The sequence below is a fragment of the Acartia tonsa genome, chromosome 14 (genome assembly GCF_053477335.1).
Source record: "Acartia tonsa isolate MP-2025a chromosome 14, ASM5347733v1, whole genome shotgun sequence".
NCBI classification, from domain to species: Eukaryota; Metazoa; Arthropoda; class Copepoda; order Calanoida; family Acartiidae; genus Acartia; species Acartia tonsa.
In genome coordinates, this window is record NC_137273.1 from 5,253,876 (window position 1) to 5,271,730 (window position 17,855).

General features: G+C 32.7%; 1 protein-coding gene across 1 annotated transcript in view; it reads right to left on the reverse strand.

Moving 5' to 3' along the window:
- Window positions 1-1,756: 1,756 nt before the first annotated feature.
- LOC145306433 (uncharacterized) overlaps window positions 1,757-17,855 on the reverse strand; it is a 28,733-nt gene continuing 12,634 nt past the window's right edge. The window contains exons 9-25 of the mRNA XM_080148528.1: window positions 17,487-17,628; window positions 15,997-16,049; window positions 15,187-15,239; window positions 14,486-14,868; window positions 14,156-14,227; window positions 12,491-12,536; window positions 9,974-10,047; window positions 9,627-9,729; window positions 9,237-9,329; window positions 8,868-8,935; window positions 8,039-8,110; window positions 5,617-5,673; window positions 5,122-5,207; window positions 4,706-4,769; window positions 4,296-4,352; window positions 3,716-3,823; window positions 1,757-1,880 (exon numbers count right to left, since the gene is read on the reverse strand). Coding sequence (XP_080004654.1) covers window positions 1,816-1,880; window positions 3,716-3,823; window positions 4,296-4,352; window positions 4,706-4,769; window positions 5,122-5,207; window positions 5,617-5,673; window positions 8,039-8,110; window positions 8,868-8,935; window positions 9,237-9,329; window positions 9,627-9,729; window positions 9,974-10,047; window positions 12,491-12,536; window positions 14,156-14,227; window positions 14,486-14,868; window positions 15,187-15,239; window positions 15,997-16,049; window positions 17,487-17,628 — 1,596 coding nt within the window. The 3' untranslated portion in view covers window positions 1,757-1,815. The remainder of the gene's footprint in view (window positions 1,881-3,715; window positions 3,824-4,295; window positions 4,353-4,705; window positions 4,770-5,121; window positions 5,208-5,616; window positions 5,674-8,038; window positions 8,111-8,867; window positions 8,936-9,236; window positions 9,330-9,626; window positions 9,730-9,973; window positions 10,048-12,490; window positions 12,537-14,155; window positions 14,228-14,485; window positions 14,869-15,186; window positions 15,240-15,996; window positions 16,050-17,486; window positions 17,629-17,855) is intronic.

A 17,855-nucleotide genomic window follows, 5' to 3' on the forward strand; every position in this document is an offset into this window, starting at 1 on the left:
ACTATGGCTAATCAATCAAAGCAGATAAAAAGGAACGTAAAACAAAGAGTTACATAGTTACAAAATGAGCAATGCTAAGAGCTTCGTCACAAAGTTAATGCAAAAAAAATATCTAAATAAAGTCACCTTTTTTCATTAAATAAGCCATTTGGCTTTTGATGAACTTGTGAAAAGCTTGACAAGTATCAGATACAAATGCTTGTTGAAGAGGGATATCAACTTCACAGGACAAATTGAAATTGGAAGCGCCTTTACTCCCCCCCTCTCCCTTAAGAAATACACCCCCTTGTAAAACCCTGTGGACGCCTCTAATCTGATGTAATCCTTCATATTTGATATTTTGTGGATATTTTTTTTATCCCTGCTACAAAATATATCCTGTAGAGGTAGACATGTGAGAACCAAGGAATTGGATCATGTTTAAAAGCAGAAACCTTCCTATAGAATATATGCAAAATTATTATCCTGCCATTAATCATTATCCTGCCATAATTTCAAATATAAATGTCTCCCGTTAAGTCTTTAAAGTTTACAATTTTAGATAAAACATTTCTTACAACTTAGGCATTTAAGCTTTCTTTCAGAGGTTTTATCTTTAAATTATCCATCTTATCATATCGTCATATGTTCAGGTTTCTTTACTATCACATGTTCCAAACCTGAGGTCCCCAAGTCGACAAATAAAAGTACTAAACATCTATTTTCTTTTGTATGGTATGTACTGTTTATAATCCTTCTATATAAATATGATGTGTGTCTATCTTTTTATGCTGTAAGATCTAGCTAACCGCGTCACCGAATTGATCGAACTTTTTAATAAATCTTCCAAAGCCACTGTTAGGGTGGATATAAACATAAACAAAGAGGGAGGTCATTTTCTAGTAAATCCCGTAAAGGTGTGTGTTATAAGGCCTAAAAATAGTAGTAGAACGATAAGGTGCTCTATATATTTGTATTCCCTATTGAATAGAACAATATGGAAATTTTTTTTTTTTTTTGATAACCGTACCTGGAATATCTTTAAAAAATACGAAATTTCTATCAAACGCTTTGTTTGGCTCAAACTGACAAAAATTTTAAAAAAATATAATTATAATAATAATGTTTTCTATAGGTACAAGGTAAAGGTTAAGAACAATCTATACCATTAAACAAAGGAAGAAGCCATTCTTTACAGGTTGATTTATTATAATTATATTTTTTTTAAATTTTTGTCAGTTTGAGCCAAACAAAGCGTTTGATAGAAATTTCTTACATTTTAAGATATTCCAGGTACAGTTATCAAAAAAAAAAAAAAAATTTCTTCCCTATTGTTCTATTCAATAGGGAATACAAATATATAGAGCACCTTATTGTTCTACTACTATTTTTAGGCCTTATAACACACACCTTTACGTGATTTACTAGAAAATGACCTCCCTCTTTCTAATTTAAATCTAGTAGATAATGATTTTTTTCCAGCATCCATCAGACAATCATATCCTGAATTGCATAACTTTTTTCTGGAAGTCTTAACTATGTAGGGTAATGAGCATTTTTGAATCTGACATATTAAAGGACCTCAGTACTCTGATTTTTCTTTAAAATTAGATGAGGGGGGGGGGGTTAATCTACTTACAGTTTAGGGGGGAAAAAGTAAAAATTAATGGAGGGCGGGTTGATTTTAGTCCCAAATATTTATTATTCTCTGAATTGTGAATAAGCGAAGATAACCAAAATTATAGAGAAGTTGCACTTTAAAAAGATATTATGAAGCTTATCTTATAATATTTTATTTTGAGTATGGTCATATAAAAATAAAGATTTAAATTATATTTAAACCGCGAGTAGATAGATAATATCTTCTTCATACAGCCCAATCACCAAAAGTAGAACAACTCCTAATAAAAAGACATATATAAATTAACAAAAAATGATCCTTTCACTGAAGCCTATTCATGGTTGGGTTCTTAACCTGCGGGGCATCCCTGTACCAAATTAAACCTAACCTAGGTTAAAATACTAATACTTTACGAAAAACTTAACACCCCAACACTTTATTTGATGTTACTTTTCTTTTCGCAGAAAAGAATTTGGAATTTCAGTAGTTAAGAATTGATTTTAGTTATTTTAAGTTATTAACCAACAGAGAAAAGGGAATGTGATTCTGACAAACAATACTAAAGGAAAATTTTCCCACAACCCCCTTCCCTTTTTTCTTCCCTTCTTACCCACTTCCTTTAAGTTACATAAAATAAAATGAATTATCGCCAAGTTTGCCCAAACAAAATATTAGGGAATAGTCCCTTTCGTAACATCGCCCCATAAGGGGAGATTCGTCGTATTTTTAAAATGACTTTTTATAGGTTATTTTAGGTTAGGTTAGGTTATATTGGGGTAAGTGATTGCCCCTCAGGGTTAGGTAATTGGCCCCGAAGGATTAGAGCCCCCCACAGGTGCTAGAAATAGGAGAAAAGCTACTGTGAAAAATACAAAGAATCGCCCCATAAGGTGCGATGTTACGAAAGGGACTATACCAAAATATTAAATTTTGCGGCAATTTCAATTGGAATAATTTTGCTGAATAGTAGCCCCTGATTAACCATAAATTATTAATTTTGTGTTACTAAACAAGGGGAAACAAAAGTTATTGAGTATCTTCACTCTTAAGAAAGTGTCTACTCTCAAATTTCAAAATTGTTGATACGTTGTGGTGCAAAATTGAGATGAACAAGGATAATTGCATCCAACACCAGCTTAAGTCTGAGTTAAGATTTTATTTTAGTGCTTTGAATGTCAATATTTTTGTCATATTTTTCCCTTTTTATATACTATTATTTACATTCATATGGGGGGTTTGAAGGTGGTTACATTTACCCCCCTATTCATTTTCATAAGGGCAATATACATTCCTTCCTTACTTAAAGTCTTTTTCATTGGAGGGTGTAAACAAATTGTTCCTTTAGTTTACCCCATGTGAGAAATAAAGCTAGTGGGGAGGGTTACAGTGTATTCAAGTTTGTTACTTATAAAAAGACTAGCGGCTTCGCCCCTAGCCTCTAGGGGCTGTGCCCCAAGAGGTGATCAAAAAAATAATTTGGCGAAATTCTTAAAAGGACCAAGGAAATCTAAAAAAAAAAAAAAAACGGGGGGGGATTTTTTTGTTTTTTGGGGGGTTGGGGGTGTCCCACCCCCCAAGAAAATAGCCTAAAACCACCACAGGACCAATAGGCATATACCCTGAAGAGTAGAATCCGATCGGTTCAGTGGTTACCGAGATCTTAAGGGACAGACAGACAGACGGAAAGACTGACAGACAGACATCGTTCTACTTTGTATTATAGATAAATCTAGAGTAGCTACGCTTCTTGAAAGGAAAATAAAATTTCATTCAATAAGACACAAGATACAAATAGGCATTTTCTTAGTGAAAAGAATATCTAGCATGGTTTCGAAACCAATCAATATCCGTTGGATTAGAACCGGTTCTCAACCAAACTGGAAAATCATGATCGGTTTTGGGATGAATAAAAAGCCATATTATAGCTAGGGAGGGAAAAGGCCGTAAATTAAAATATTATTCAAAGTTTAATAACAATGTTATCTTATTCTTTGGCTCAAAGCTTTTTAGATACTTGCATTGAATTCAATTGATTAGTTCCAACAAACAAGTGTCCACACTTTTCAACCAAAATTATTTCCTTGATCCCTTATTGCAATATAAAATAAATCCTACCTAGTATCATACCACCAATGTTGCAGGCCATCATCAGCTTGGTGTTTGCAGTGATTTCTGGCAACATACTGACAAGGGCCACATACAGAAATACCCCCATTATTCCAGCTAAACAAAAACACATCAATTTGCAGGGAGGGATGGGAAATTTGACTGTTTATTGCACTAGTCCTCAAAGTATTATAATAATGTGTTCTTATTCGTTGGCTTAAAAAGTAAGTTGAGTGATCAAACGTTTCAACCACTAATTGTTATCTAAAGAAGGAGAAGTTTTGTGCATCATCATTAGGATTATATAAATTTATCGGCATTTGTCTTATCCCTTTATATCCCTTTTATTTTTTTCAGAATTGCGGGTGTAAATTTTGTGCAAACTAGATGAATATTGTGTGTAGTTTTAATGCAATTGACAATAAAATTGATGGATGTAAAAAGGCCAAGGTAAGTATTTATGTAAGATAATTTATGTACATCAATCTATCAATTATTTTTTCATCCCTTAAAATCTCTCCAACTTTACAATTTCAGCCATTAATCCTGAATATTTGATTGGAAATTAAAAATAGAAAATAAATGTTACCTATCATCCAAGACGAGTAATCTCCATTTGAGCCCATCACCATACCAAGACACATTCCTAATTAATAAATAATTTTCAATATTAACAAGTGAGCGCAGAGGAGGTTTGGGAGTGATTCCCCACTTTGTTTGATTTACAATGTTGCCATTATTATTAATAAAAAAACATTGATAATGTTAAACCAAAGGGTTAAAAAAACGCAGCCTTTATAATGTTTTTTCAATGTTTTTAAATTTTCTTTTCATTAGGTTTTTTCAATGTTTCCCTAGGTTTTTTTTTGAATGTTTTTAAAAACATTGTGAGAAAAAAATCTATGAACTGGAAAACAATGAGAAAAAAATCCCCCGTTGAAAACGTCCAATAATGTTCAAACGAATTTTTTTAAAGTACACAGTAAATAAAATTCTCACCAATAAAACCAGTTACAGATGAGACAAGATTGTAGAACAGGGCCGTTTTTATTGTCATGCCATTCTAAAATTTAAGATATTTAAAATCAAGAATCATGAAACCTTTCTATTTTATTTTTTTTATTTTCATATTTTGTAGCATGACTGATAGAACCGACGGACAAAGTAACTTGCATAATGGATGCTCATTGGTATTAGGAAAAAATCAAAGCGTTACAGACTGAATTTGGGCTGGGGAGGGGGTGGTTGTTGATGGAACAGCTAACAACAATTTTCATGACCACCAAGAAAATGTTTTTTACTTAGAGATGGGGTGGGTGCCCCCTAAAAGTGATGTGAAATAATGAAAGTGACCCATCAAACCCCCAAATTATTATAATTGCCCTAAAGGTAAAAACTCCTTTATTTATATTAACCTGAATAAGTATGGCAAAGTCTCCAATTTCATGAGGAAGCTCATGACAAAGCACAGCTATACTTGTGGATAACCCAGGACCATAACCTGATTAAAAAAAAAAAAACAGGTAAAGTATTGCTTCTTTCCCACAAAGTTCCAATGAAGCACTGAAAATTAACTGAAAGTAAGGGGGATGGGTAGATTTTTTTCTAAGCCTAAACCTTGCGAAGGGCTATAATCTCCCGGGGCTACCCAACAATCAATATAATCTAACCTAACCTAATCTAAAGTAATGAACACACAATCGGTTTTTTTCGTGTTGCTTTCTGTCCCTAAGTTCAAACCTTAAATCAAAAAACACAATTTTACCAATGTTTGATTACTAAAATAAAATTCTATTAACAACTAAGAAAAGTTTTCAAAATAGTAATTTGCATGAAATATGACGTTAAATAGTAAAGGGGACGAAGCTTTATAAAACACGCTTTGCGCACTAAAATTAAAGAAGAGTTACCAATAGAAAAGGCAGCGCCAATAGCAATACCATCTGCAAAGTTATGGATAGCATCACCTAAAACATACATCATAAAAAAAGTAATTCACTGAATATTAAAGCCAAACAAAAAATGTTCTATACACTAAATATATAGCTATATGTGTGCTATATAAGATGTCATAAATGGCTACACAGATTATTCCACAATTTCTAAACACTTCACATTCATTTAGAGGAGGTTTTAGGCTAACTTAAGAGGCATCTGTTTCCTTCCGATAAAACTTGTAGCAATAGGTAAAAATAATCCCTTATTTAAAAAAATATATTTATATTTTAAGAAAAAGTGTTTTCTAAACTCCTCCCTCCCCTTATCTATAAAAACTGCTCCTTAATGACAAATTCTCTTTCGACAAACGGACGTAAATCTAAGTATGATGACATTTATATTAAATTGCCTTGCTCTGTATAAAAGTACAAGAATAAAAAATCAATTATTTTTAATATTATACAATTTGTACTCTATTATGTACAGAATACAGGGCTTGGTAACTGTAGCCGCATCCTTATCCCAAATCCACATCTAAGATGCATTTGTTTTATTGGGAGAGAGGTGACATTAAATTGTAAATTACACTGGTATCCAAAACATAAAACCACGTCATATTATTCCTGAGCACAAAAAAAAACTAGGTACTTTTATTGAAATATGATTGGTTGGTTCCAAACTAGTAGTGTTCCAAATATTTAACCAATAGCTTTAATCAACAAAAGTTTAAATTTTGTTTACCACCATTGGGGTACACAACATAAAAATAACGAAACCTTTCACATATGATTTATACGAAATAATAATTATATTTTTTAAGCATGACTAACAGACCGACGGACAAAGTAAATTGCATTCCTAATACTCATTGGTACAGAGTTCTCCTAAAAAACTAGGTTGTTGTCAGTAATAGCTGCTAAGAAAATCACAAATCCCTCATAGATAAAACAAAATGAATAATAGAGTAGCTTTCTTACTACAAATACCAATCAAAAAAGCAACTGCCTAGCCCTAAAGAAAATCCAATATATTATCTTTATACTCCATATAAACTGTTTTTACGTAAAAGTGCTATAATACATGGATCTAAAGGGATAAGACAATAGTCAATAAATTTCCCCAATCATGATACATAAAATTACCCCTTCTGTAGATTAAAAGTAGTAGTTGAAACGTTTGGACACTTGAATTAATAAACTAACCAATAAAATTCAATAAGAGTCCCCAAAGTAAATGAGCCAACGAATAAGATAACTTTGGGACTAGCGGAATGAAAAGCCCAATATCCCCTTCCTCCCTGGCTTTAATAGAACATCATACATGGCTAGACAAAAGAAAAGTATAAAAATACAGGGATTTTAAGGGAGAGGACAATGGACGATAAATTGATCTACAATCTTTACTTTCTCTAGATAAATGATACAGTCTCAAAAGGTTTCGTGAATAATCTTTACATCCCATTGCGCGCTTAATTTCTCATAATAATAGTTATTTCTCGCATCGTATTATAAACAGGTTTCCGCGGATGTAAAATGTACAATTAGAAGATTAAAACCAGTTTCTTAGCCCCGAGATGCCGAAGGCACAGGCTGAAAAACTAGTTTTATTCTTATGATTGTACATTTTTATATTCATAGAAAACTGGATATAATACAAGGCTAGACATAAATTTTTAGTATTGCTGAGAACCGAGCTGGATCTTTAAATTGTTTAGTGGTGCGCTAAATCGGGGCGATCCAGTTCGGCGCACCTAGATATTATTAGATTTCAATCTTTAAATCAAAATGGAATGGGCGAACCAGCGCGCCCAGTGGTACGTGCGATACTATACTGGCGCGGCAATGGCACTCAAAAAGTGTCATTGCCGCGCCAAACCGGGGTGAACTGAAATCGCCCCGATTTAGCGCACCAGTAAACGATTTAAAGATCCAGCTCCGGTTCAAATTCTTTTAACATTAATTTGATACTGGAAAATATATTTAATCATATTTAGTTATTTCAATTACTTATTATTTAAAATATTTATTTGCTTATAATATTGTACTTTATTGTCCCAGGAATCAGTATAACAAAAATCAGAACAATCGGATGATTAGATCACACAAAAATTTGTTGTTAAAAAAGTAAAAAATCAACATGTTTAAAATGGACGTACAGACATTCTGATAATGATTATAGAGTTGCTACGCTATCTAAATCGTACCTAACTACTACAAAAATCACCATGTAAAGTTTGAAATCGATAGGGCAATTCTAACATGCCTAAATTAACCAAAAAAAAAGCTATATATTTCGGACGGACGTACCGACCCTAATTATAGAAAAGCTTTGCTTCGATTAGAATTATTATAAACAAGAATGACAAAATCTATATTGGGCACAACTAAAAATTACCTATAATAACCATGAGATTTGTATTTGATACTTTATGTTTATGTGGGTGTTTCCCGGTGCCAGACACTGTTTCTGAAAATAGGTTAAATCTTAAATTTAAAATTATAGGATTTACATTTGTCTTGCAACATAGATTAGTAGCGAATAAAAATTTGTAGGTAGGGTAAATGACCTTCACATATTAACATAAACCTAGTTTTTTCACCGAGGGTTCGAATAAATCTTTTAAAATAGGTATCCGATTTTTTTCAAATCCGCTAATTAAAGGTGAAATAAAAATGGAATTTTCTTTCCCCGAGAATTTTACCTCACAGAAATTAAAACCCCTTAAAAACTCATTCCCATATAAACAACCCCTTAAATAGTGGATGTAAATATTCATTTATTTCCCTGGTATCTCATTTATATCCCTGGTATGATTTTAGAAGATTTTTAATTTTTTTTGGAAGATTTTATAATATTTATTAATTACTAAAAGAAAGAAAAATTATACCAGGGAAATAAATGAAATTTAAAAACCAAAATTAAACCACATTTTACTAGCATAAAAATGAGTTTTTGTTTAAATGAGAATGATATTCCTGTCCAGTTTTTTTGTATAGGAATGAATATTTCTTACCCTTGTGAATAAATGATGACCTATCGGTCCATCATTTATTCCCTCGGGTAAGAAATATTCATTCCTAAACAAAAACTGGACAGGAATACCCCATTTTTATGAAGAATCTGCACACAAAAAAAATTAATAAAACTCTAGAAAAACACCTTAAATTTGCTTAAATTTGCTTAAATCTTTGGAGAATGATAATTAGAAAAAATTAAAATTTACCATGTAGTATGCTAGCATTAGACAAGGACCCACATTCTTCAGCCATCATCGTCGAGGCTTGAGAGAAACTACACAAAAAAAGAATTAGAGTTTATTTTTTAACTAAAATCTTGCTTAACTTTTAGGTGTCATTGAGGTTGGGGACTGCGGGTAGTTCTCCCAAGACTAGTCATATTTCATAAATTCCCCTAATTTTTCAAGATAAATTGTATACATTGAGGTTTTTCGATTGTTCATAACTTTAGGCCAAGTTAGGTTAGGTTATCATGAGTCCTTAGTAGCCCCCCCCCCCCCCCAGCCCGGGTTGGTAGTGTGGCACAGATACCCCTTATTTTGATATGAAGCTACGCTCTGAGAGAACGTAAATACCTGTCATCAGTTAGTTTGTCTTGATCCTGGTCATTCTTTATAATTGGTTCAAAAACTGTGACATGGCTGTGACTGTGCTTCACTCCCATAAAACTAAAAAAACAAGGATAACAACATCCATAAGTAGCGAAGCACAAAAAATCATTAATAAACAACAGGGCAAACTGAGTTATTAAGCAGATGTCATGAAAATAAATTGATATAAAAAAACTTCAGAATGTTTATAGCAACGATTATAGAGTTGGTAAGCTATCTAAAACATACCTAACTGTTACAGGAATCATCATGTCAAGTTTGAATCCAATATGATGATACTAACATACATAGATTAACAATAAGAGCTATCTGTAACTTACCGACGGACGTAAGGACCGGCTTTAAATTGCTTACCTGAGTATTTTATCCAGTGTAATGAATGCCATAACAACCATACTGGCCAGAAATCCCTTCCAGGTTGTCTCAGGACTGTGGCTGTGGGTCAGGGCGTGCGGAGCTAAACACAACAGAAAACTGTTATACAGTAAGAAAAGTAAATCTTTTGGTGGATTCAGAAAATACAGTTTTTCAACCCTCCCACTTTACATTTCAGTTAAACCTTCCCCGAAATAGTTATAAATCTTCTTGAGAAGCTACAATGAAAAGGAGAACCATATCGGTTTATCAGTTAGCGAGATCCTTCGGGACCGACCTACAGACACACATCCTTATACTTTAATATAAGGAATTAGAGGATTTACCTAAATGAATAAAGGAGTCACCAACGAGAGTTCCGACAGCAATGCATATAAATGCTTGTAGAATTGCTTCTCCCCTTAAATAGAATATGATATATACCAACCAGATAAGTGGAGAGAGGGGGTGTATCCGACCCCCTAAAAAAGAAAAGGGGTATAGTGGATAACCCCCTTGGGGGTTCATTCTCCTAAAAAATCTAAAACCCATTGACAACCTCCTGTTACTCAGGGGTAGCTGTTGTAACAATCAATGCTACAAAAAAACTCACGAAACCTTTTAATGTATGTGGAAGTATATTTTGTTTTGTTTTTTCTAATTGAAGAGGGGTGGGTAAGAAGGAAAAGTGGAAGGGGTTGCAGGGAAATTTTCTTTAGAATTGTTTGTCAGAATATCATTCCCTTTTCCCTGCCTGTTACAACCTGATTTAAACTAGTGTAAATATAGGGTTATTTTAAGATCAGTTAATCTTATAGTGATTTGTCCCTAGTGATAATTAAGAAAATAATAAGTTAATATGAAAAAGAGATTAAGATAATTAAGTATTGAATGCAGTTTTAGGTAAAATATTCAGTGGGAGCGCCTAGCTAGTGAAAACCCACGATAAAAAGGTCTTTTTCGTACATAACTATGAAGCATTATTAAGTGATCATCTAGAAAATCCAAGAGCATCAGCTTGTAATGGGATGCAATACTCACTGGTAGGGAAGCATTATTATGTCTTAGCCATTCCCAAATAATTGTAAAAAAAACACGTAAGGTCATCCATTTGGTCACTAAATGTCAATAAAGTTCTTAGTTGAGACAATAAATATACTACCATAGATGGGCTGTGGAAAGACAATAATCTGTCCAACTTTAAAACGAATTTTTAGCAGACAAAGATTTTTGTTTGTATTTAGTCACATAAAATTCATTCAAATAAAATTTTTTGGTTGGTATAATTTAGCCTTGTTATAAGAAATTCAACTATTTAATGATGATTTATTAAATTTAGTGACTAAGTAAAAATGTGTACACGTTGTAACCAGTAATATGGCCAAATTGTTCCTGAACTGAGTTCTTATTAGTTCATTTTACTGATTTGGGGTCTAGATATACTATGTTAATTGTAAAGATGAATTATTCGATTTCTCCAACATTTTACCGTGAACTGCATAAGATTCGATAATTTTTTTAAAACACATCTACGGACTAAAAAGACCATTACTTTTTAAAGAAAACAAGTATGACAACATCAATTAAAGCAAAACACCGAAATGGTAGTAAAAACAAATATGAACACTTGTAGGGTGTCATGAATTAATAAGAAGAGGATCGATTAACAAGTCTAAACAAAATTGTATAAAGCATGTTGCAAAATTGATTGAATACAGAATGATATTTAGGGACATTATTATAAAGGTACTTCACTTTAATATTGTACCTTGTTGTCATAGGATTTTTTATCAGAAATGAGATGAAGATGATAATTATGTAATGACCAGAAATTGTTATCAAAAAAGGTAAAAATAGAACATAAATGGACGTATGACCTTTCCGTTAACAACTGTACAGTTGCTGCGCTTTCTAAATATTACCTAGCTGTTACAGGAATCATAATACAAAGTTTGAAATGGATAGAACAATTCTAACATACTTAAGTTAACGATAAGAGCTAAATGTTATGTACGGACCGACCCTAAATACAGAAAAACTTTGCTTTAAAAAATATATATTTACAAGGCTTCAATAGAAATTAATTCCTCTTTTATAATAAATCTTTTTCTGTAAAAATCATTTTTACATGTGTCACATTAAGGATGAAACCATTAAAATCAATATTCTTTCAAAGAAATATGTTTCAGCTAATTTTCAACAAAATCAGAGCCAAGGGGCCCTTTTTAAATTAAGCAAACATTAATTAAGATGAAATTATTAATAACTAAAGCTTTTGCTGGTTTTAAGGTTTGTTTAAGATTTTTTAGATTATGCTTTAAAAATCTAAAAATTATTCAAAACCTGAGTCAAAAAAGGGTTAAACAAACCAAAACAATTTCAAAAATGTTTACTAACCTCCATCTATAAACTATAGAAAATGCATTGAGTTTTTAAAAAATAATAGAAATAAGTTTTTAGTAGAGAAGCTACTTTATTATTAACTGAGTCTGTCCGTCCTTCAGTCAACCAAACTACTCTTTAATTCACTTTGTATGTCTGTCTGTCTATCTGTCTGTCCGTAACGCCAAGGGCAAAATGTGAATTTCACGACTGCATTTGAAGATAGACAGCTGCACTTTTTAGTGAAGCATTCTATGACAATGTTTTATCTGTCTGTATGTTAGTGAAAAAAAAATAAACCCCACTTTTTAAATGTTTCGTGATTTATTTGAGTTTTTGTATATTCTCTCTCTTATTTTTCATCAATATAAGAACTAAACATCTGCTCTATAGCTCACGCTGTCAATTTGTCCATTCCATGATTTTCGCTCTCCTTTGCTACTTTTGGATTTTGTCATCCTTGTTGACTTACAAATGATTACCTTTCGTTGGATAGCAGAGGTAAAAATGCAACAGAAATCACTCCAACTAAAAATAGTAGGGTTGGGCCGGATATCCGGCCATTTTCGATATCCCGCCGGTCACCGGATATTGGAACTATCCGGATACCGGATATCCGGCTGATTTTTACCGCCGGATATCTGGTAATTTGCCGGATATCGAGCGTTGACCAGATATCCGGCCGGATACCGGATATCCGGTATCCGGCCAAAAAAGTATCCGGCCCAACCCTAAAAAATTGTTTATATCATATTTCATTGGTTTGCCTCAAAGTGCCCATTCGAGCATTGAGAGCCTCTACCCTTATTTTAGAATGATTTGAAATTGGGAAGAAAGGTTTGTCTTGTGTTTGAGTTTTACTTTAGGACAGGTTAGGTTGGGTATTGCTAGTTGTTGCCATCCCCCCCCCCCCCCCAGCATGAGTTAGGTAGTTAATGTAGGATAAAAACTACATTCCTACTTCCATATTTTCATTTTTTAAAAGGGAGGGGGTAATTCTGTGCTCGACAAGCTCTTTGAGAAAAAGTACCTATACTGATATGTAGGATCTACTGCAGTTTACGGTAAAATATTGCTGGTAAGCAATATTTCCAAAAATCTATGAATTTTAAAGGCTGCTAGCTGCCAAACGGCTGAACGTACAGATCATGCCCGCACACTGTTTTAAGCGGCATAAGAAGGCCTACAAATAATCTGGAATAGCCATAAATCAATAATGCATAATTATCTCGCAGTGCAGAGAAATGCGCGAAAAAAGACCTATTTTACGCGTTTTTTCTTCAGTGAAGCTTTCCCTGTGCATAATTGAATCTTGGCTATTCCAGATTATTTGTAGGCCTTCTTATGCCGCTTAAAATGGTGTGCGGGTATGATCTGTACGTTCAGCCGTTTGGCAGCTAGCACCCTTAAAAATTAATAGATTTTTGGAAATATTGCTTCCCAGCAATATTTTACCGTGAACTTCAGTAGATCCGATATGTATATTTTATACTGAAATGTGAGAATGTTAACAAGAAAAATCGGAGATCTAGTTTTAATAGCAGCTGAGTAAATTTCATTTACCCCATAGCGTTACGGACTTACGGACAGAAATGGCGAATTATATAGAAGCTTCGCTACTAAAAAATATTAAGAGTCATTTATCGAATAAATAAAAGAAGTGATAAAAAATCTAGTTTTCATTCGTTTACCAAATATAACCAGAATATAATCCATATTTTCAATTTCAGAAAAACTAAGCAGGTTTTACATTCTGTTTCTTGAGAAATTTAGTACATTCTATTGACGATATACAGCCTAAATTTTCATATAATTTTGATAACCTAGATGTCTTTCATAATTTTACATTATCAAAACTATGCCCCTACTCTCTAAGGCTATTATCCTCTCCCCTTAGAAATAAGCATAAAACCAACCAATTCTTAATTAATAAAAAAATCTAAACATTACTCCACCAGGATTTTATTTTGAAGGGGGAAGGGAGAGTCCGACTTATAAATTGTCTAAAATTAACATGATTTACTACAAAGGTTATTTTTAGGATCGAGGGTGGGGGAACATTTGGAATGGGAGGGGAGTTAAAATGAATAATCTTTGACAACATTTTGTTTAATTAATGCATATGATAAAATGTCTGAATATCTTACCTAGACTGATGACTAAAACAGATGCACATGCAACCAGCCATGTGGAACCAGTTATGTCAGATAATGCACGTCCTTAACATTACAAACTCACTCAAGCATACTTGCATTATTTTCATTTACTTTAATATTTGTTGATTAACAATTACATACACCGATATTTAACACAACATTTTATTGATGTGATATTTCAATTTTAATTTAAATGCATATTCCTAAAAGGCAATAAAAGAATTTGAATGATTTGATAAACAAAATCTGCCTTATGATATAAAAGAAGGGTTTTCAAAACAGATTATTTTAAACTAATTTAAAGTACCCAGTCATTCTTACCTTTGGCTGCATGACTGTGTCCTTTATGACCACTATGGTCGTGGTCATCAGTGCTGTGATCATTATCATAACTGTGGTCATGGTCATTATGATTGTGGTCGTGGTCATTATGATTGTTGTCATGGTCATCATATCTGTAGTCACGGTTATCATGACTGTGACCAAGATCATCATGGCTGTGGTGTTGATCATCATAGCTGTGATCATGATCATCATGGCTGTGGTCATGATCATCCTGGCTGTGGTCATGATCATCATGGCTGTGGTCATGATCATCATGGCTGTGGTGATGATCATCATAACTGTCGTCATGGTCATCATGACTGTGGTCATGGTCTTCATGATCATGGTCATCATGATTGTGGTCATGATCATGGTCATTACTATAATCAAAACTATGAGGATAAGTAAATAGTATTTAAGAAAAGATTTAGCTTACAATTCTTACCATATTTTACAAAAAATAGTATGATTCAATTGCAATGAATACTTAAAATAATCCATAATTTATTTTATAGGTATTTTCATTTTTAATGGCAAAAAAAGTTTGATGCTAAGCTCTAGAATTTGGCATGGCAGTTGATTTAATATTGAATAGTCTAATTCTTGTTTAAAAAAGGATAAAATGGTCAATCTTTGCATTAACAGGGGAAAAAACAAAGTCACAGAAATGATTATTATCATTTACATATCCCTTATCCCTGTTATGATCATGAATATTATTTCCCTCATTTCTTCTCAGCCATCCAAAATACTGGTTTTAAGTATTCAATTATTCCTCATATTTTAAACAATCCAGATTTACAACACCCCCCCCCCCTTTCCCTGAAATATATAAAGTGGAGGCGAGAGGTCAATGGAATTTCCAATTAAAAATGGTTTATTTCTTAATTTCCGGTATGATATTACAAAAGGTTTTGGACTGATTTCATAGATGGTAAAATGATAGAAAAGAATACTAAAAAGTAGATTAACTTACAAAATAAATTATGCCTTAACAAAAAACTTTTAGGCTAGTTTTATAGCATATCCAACAAAAAAGAACATATACAACATACAACAAAAATCATGGCCTTTCATTTAAAACAATGCTTTTATATAAATAAAACACATATTGCTTTTCCTTTTTAAAGGAATTGTTTAATAGGTGGTGCCACACATTTTAAGAGTGATACAAAATGAGGATCATGGAAAGAAAACTAAGTAACGGGTTTCGTCGTATTTTCACAGTAGCTCTTAATAGGTTATTCTAGGTTAGTAAATGTTAATGATTGTTCCGCAGGGTTAAAGTCATGGTTCTGCATGGTTAGAGCCTTCCCGCACCAAGGGGCTAGAAATAGGAGAAAAGCAAATGTGAAAATACATTGGAACCCGATACTTAGTTTTCTTCCCATAATCCCAGAAGGAAATCTTTCATACAATAATTTAGGTACACCATCCCATTATTGATTTTATAAAACATATGTCTGAGAGGATAAGGTAATAAATAATGTCAGAATAATTGATTTTGCCTGTTTTTTGACTGAAGCAGGATTCATTCCCATTTTTGTGAGGAAACTTTCATCTGGGTCAAAGTGTGAATGTAATATTTTAAAAAGAAGACTTTCAAATAAATCATTTAGATATAAAAAAAAAGTTAATTTAAGGGTTAAAAAGAAGAAAACAAGGATGGCAACATCCATAAATAGCGAAGCTCAATAATTTTGAATAGACATCTGGGAAAAAAATATCTTTAGAGTATGTTATAAAAAACTTCAATAATAAAAATCACGAAACCTTTTTATGATGGTCTTTTGATGAAGCATTTAGCTAATAAGAAAAACGTTAAAATCAAAATTCGTTTTAGCACCCCAACCAATAGTAAGTCTTTATAAAACTTGATCAAAATATGCAGAATAATGACTATTTTAATCACTAAAAATTCCACCTGTTTATCTTGAACAGGAGTTAAGAAAATCACAAAAACTTTAAAAACTAGGAATCGATCTAGCACCCCAACCAATAAGGGTACCGTAATAAAACTTGATGGAAATATGTAGAGTTTAAACTTATTCAATCCCTTAAAATTTCATCTGTCTATCTTGTATAGGGATCAAAAAAATCATGAAAACCTAAAAATCTAGGAATCGATCTAGCACCCCAACCAATAAAGGCATCTTAATAAAACTTGATAGAAATATGTAGAATTTGAATTTATTTAATCCCTAAAAGTTCAAGCCATTCATCTTGAACAGGAATTGAGAAAATTGCAAAAACGTAAAAATCTAGGAAGTGATCTAGCACCCCAATTAATAGACATACGGATAAAACAATGTACAGATTAGATGCGCATATATCATAGTAATCTTCACTAAAAATTTTAGCTGTCTATCTCTAATAGGAGCCGAGAAAATCATGTTTCCCCCAAAGCGTTACTGACGGACGGACAAACAAGGGAATTATAGAGTAGCTTCGCTACTAAAAATAAATTATTTCTATTACTAAGGTGAGACGGAAGTTCATGGACGGGACATTAGTCTATAAATTATACTGGAACCTAAAGTTTATAAACTCTATATCTTAATCGTTACAAACCTTCAGTGTTCAATCTTTCCCACCAAAAATTTCAAACTATGGAAGGTTAAATTTAATATATGGTATATGAGGTTGTAATGTACAACACTTTATCGCGAATTGTCTTATCCCTTGAAATCCCTGACATAAAAAGAGCTAGATGGATAGATAGAAAACAAATTTAGTAACCCAGCAATAAGAAGCAACAAAAATGACGAAACCATAGACAGCTTTCCGCTGATATTAAAATGCAAAATTATGTTAGCCCCGAGGGTCCGAAGTCTCAGGCTAACAAGATAGCATTAATTTTATGATTTTTGTTGTAATATACATAGAAAATGTCCTTTATACGATTTTAGTATGGATGAGAACCGGTTCTAGTCCAGCGGATATTAATCGGTTTTAAAGCAATGCTGAGAAAAAATATTTATTGATTCACACTATATACCTTCAGCATTCTCCACTAACATAGCAACATCTTCATGTTCAACATTTTCAGAATGATTATGTTCATCAATATGTATTTCTGTGGCTTCATTCTTGTCTTTTGGGAAAATAAATGTTGCATGGCCGTGATCATGTTCATGCTCCTTTACAGAAAAATTTAAAATCGGAGATAGATAAAATTTAAAGACCTCTTAATTTATCTTTGTATTAAATAAAAGAATAAAATTATTAGAAATTTATTGCAGTGCAGTGGTGTGCCTGAGTGGGGTATTAACACTCTCCTGACGAAGCTCAGAAGGGTATGTGAATACCCTTCAAAGGCACCACCACCACCCCCCTAAATTTTTCTTAAATTTCTAAGTGAAAATTT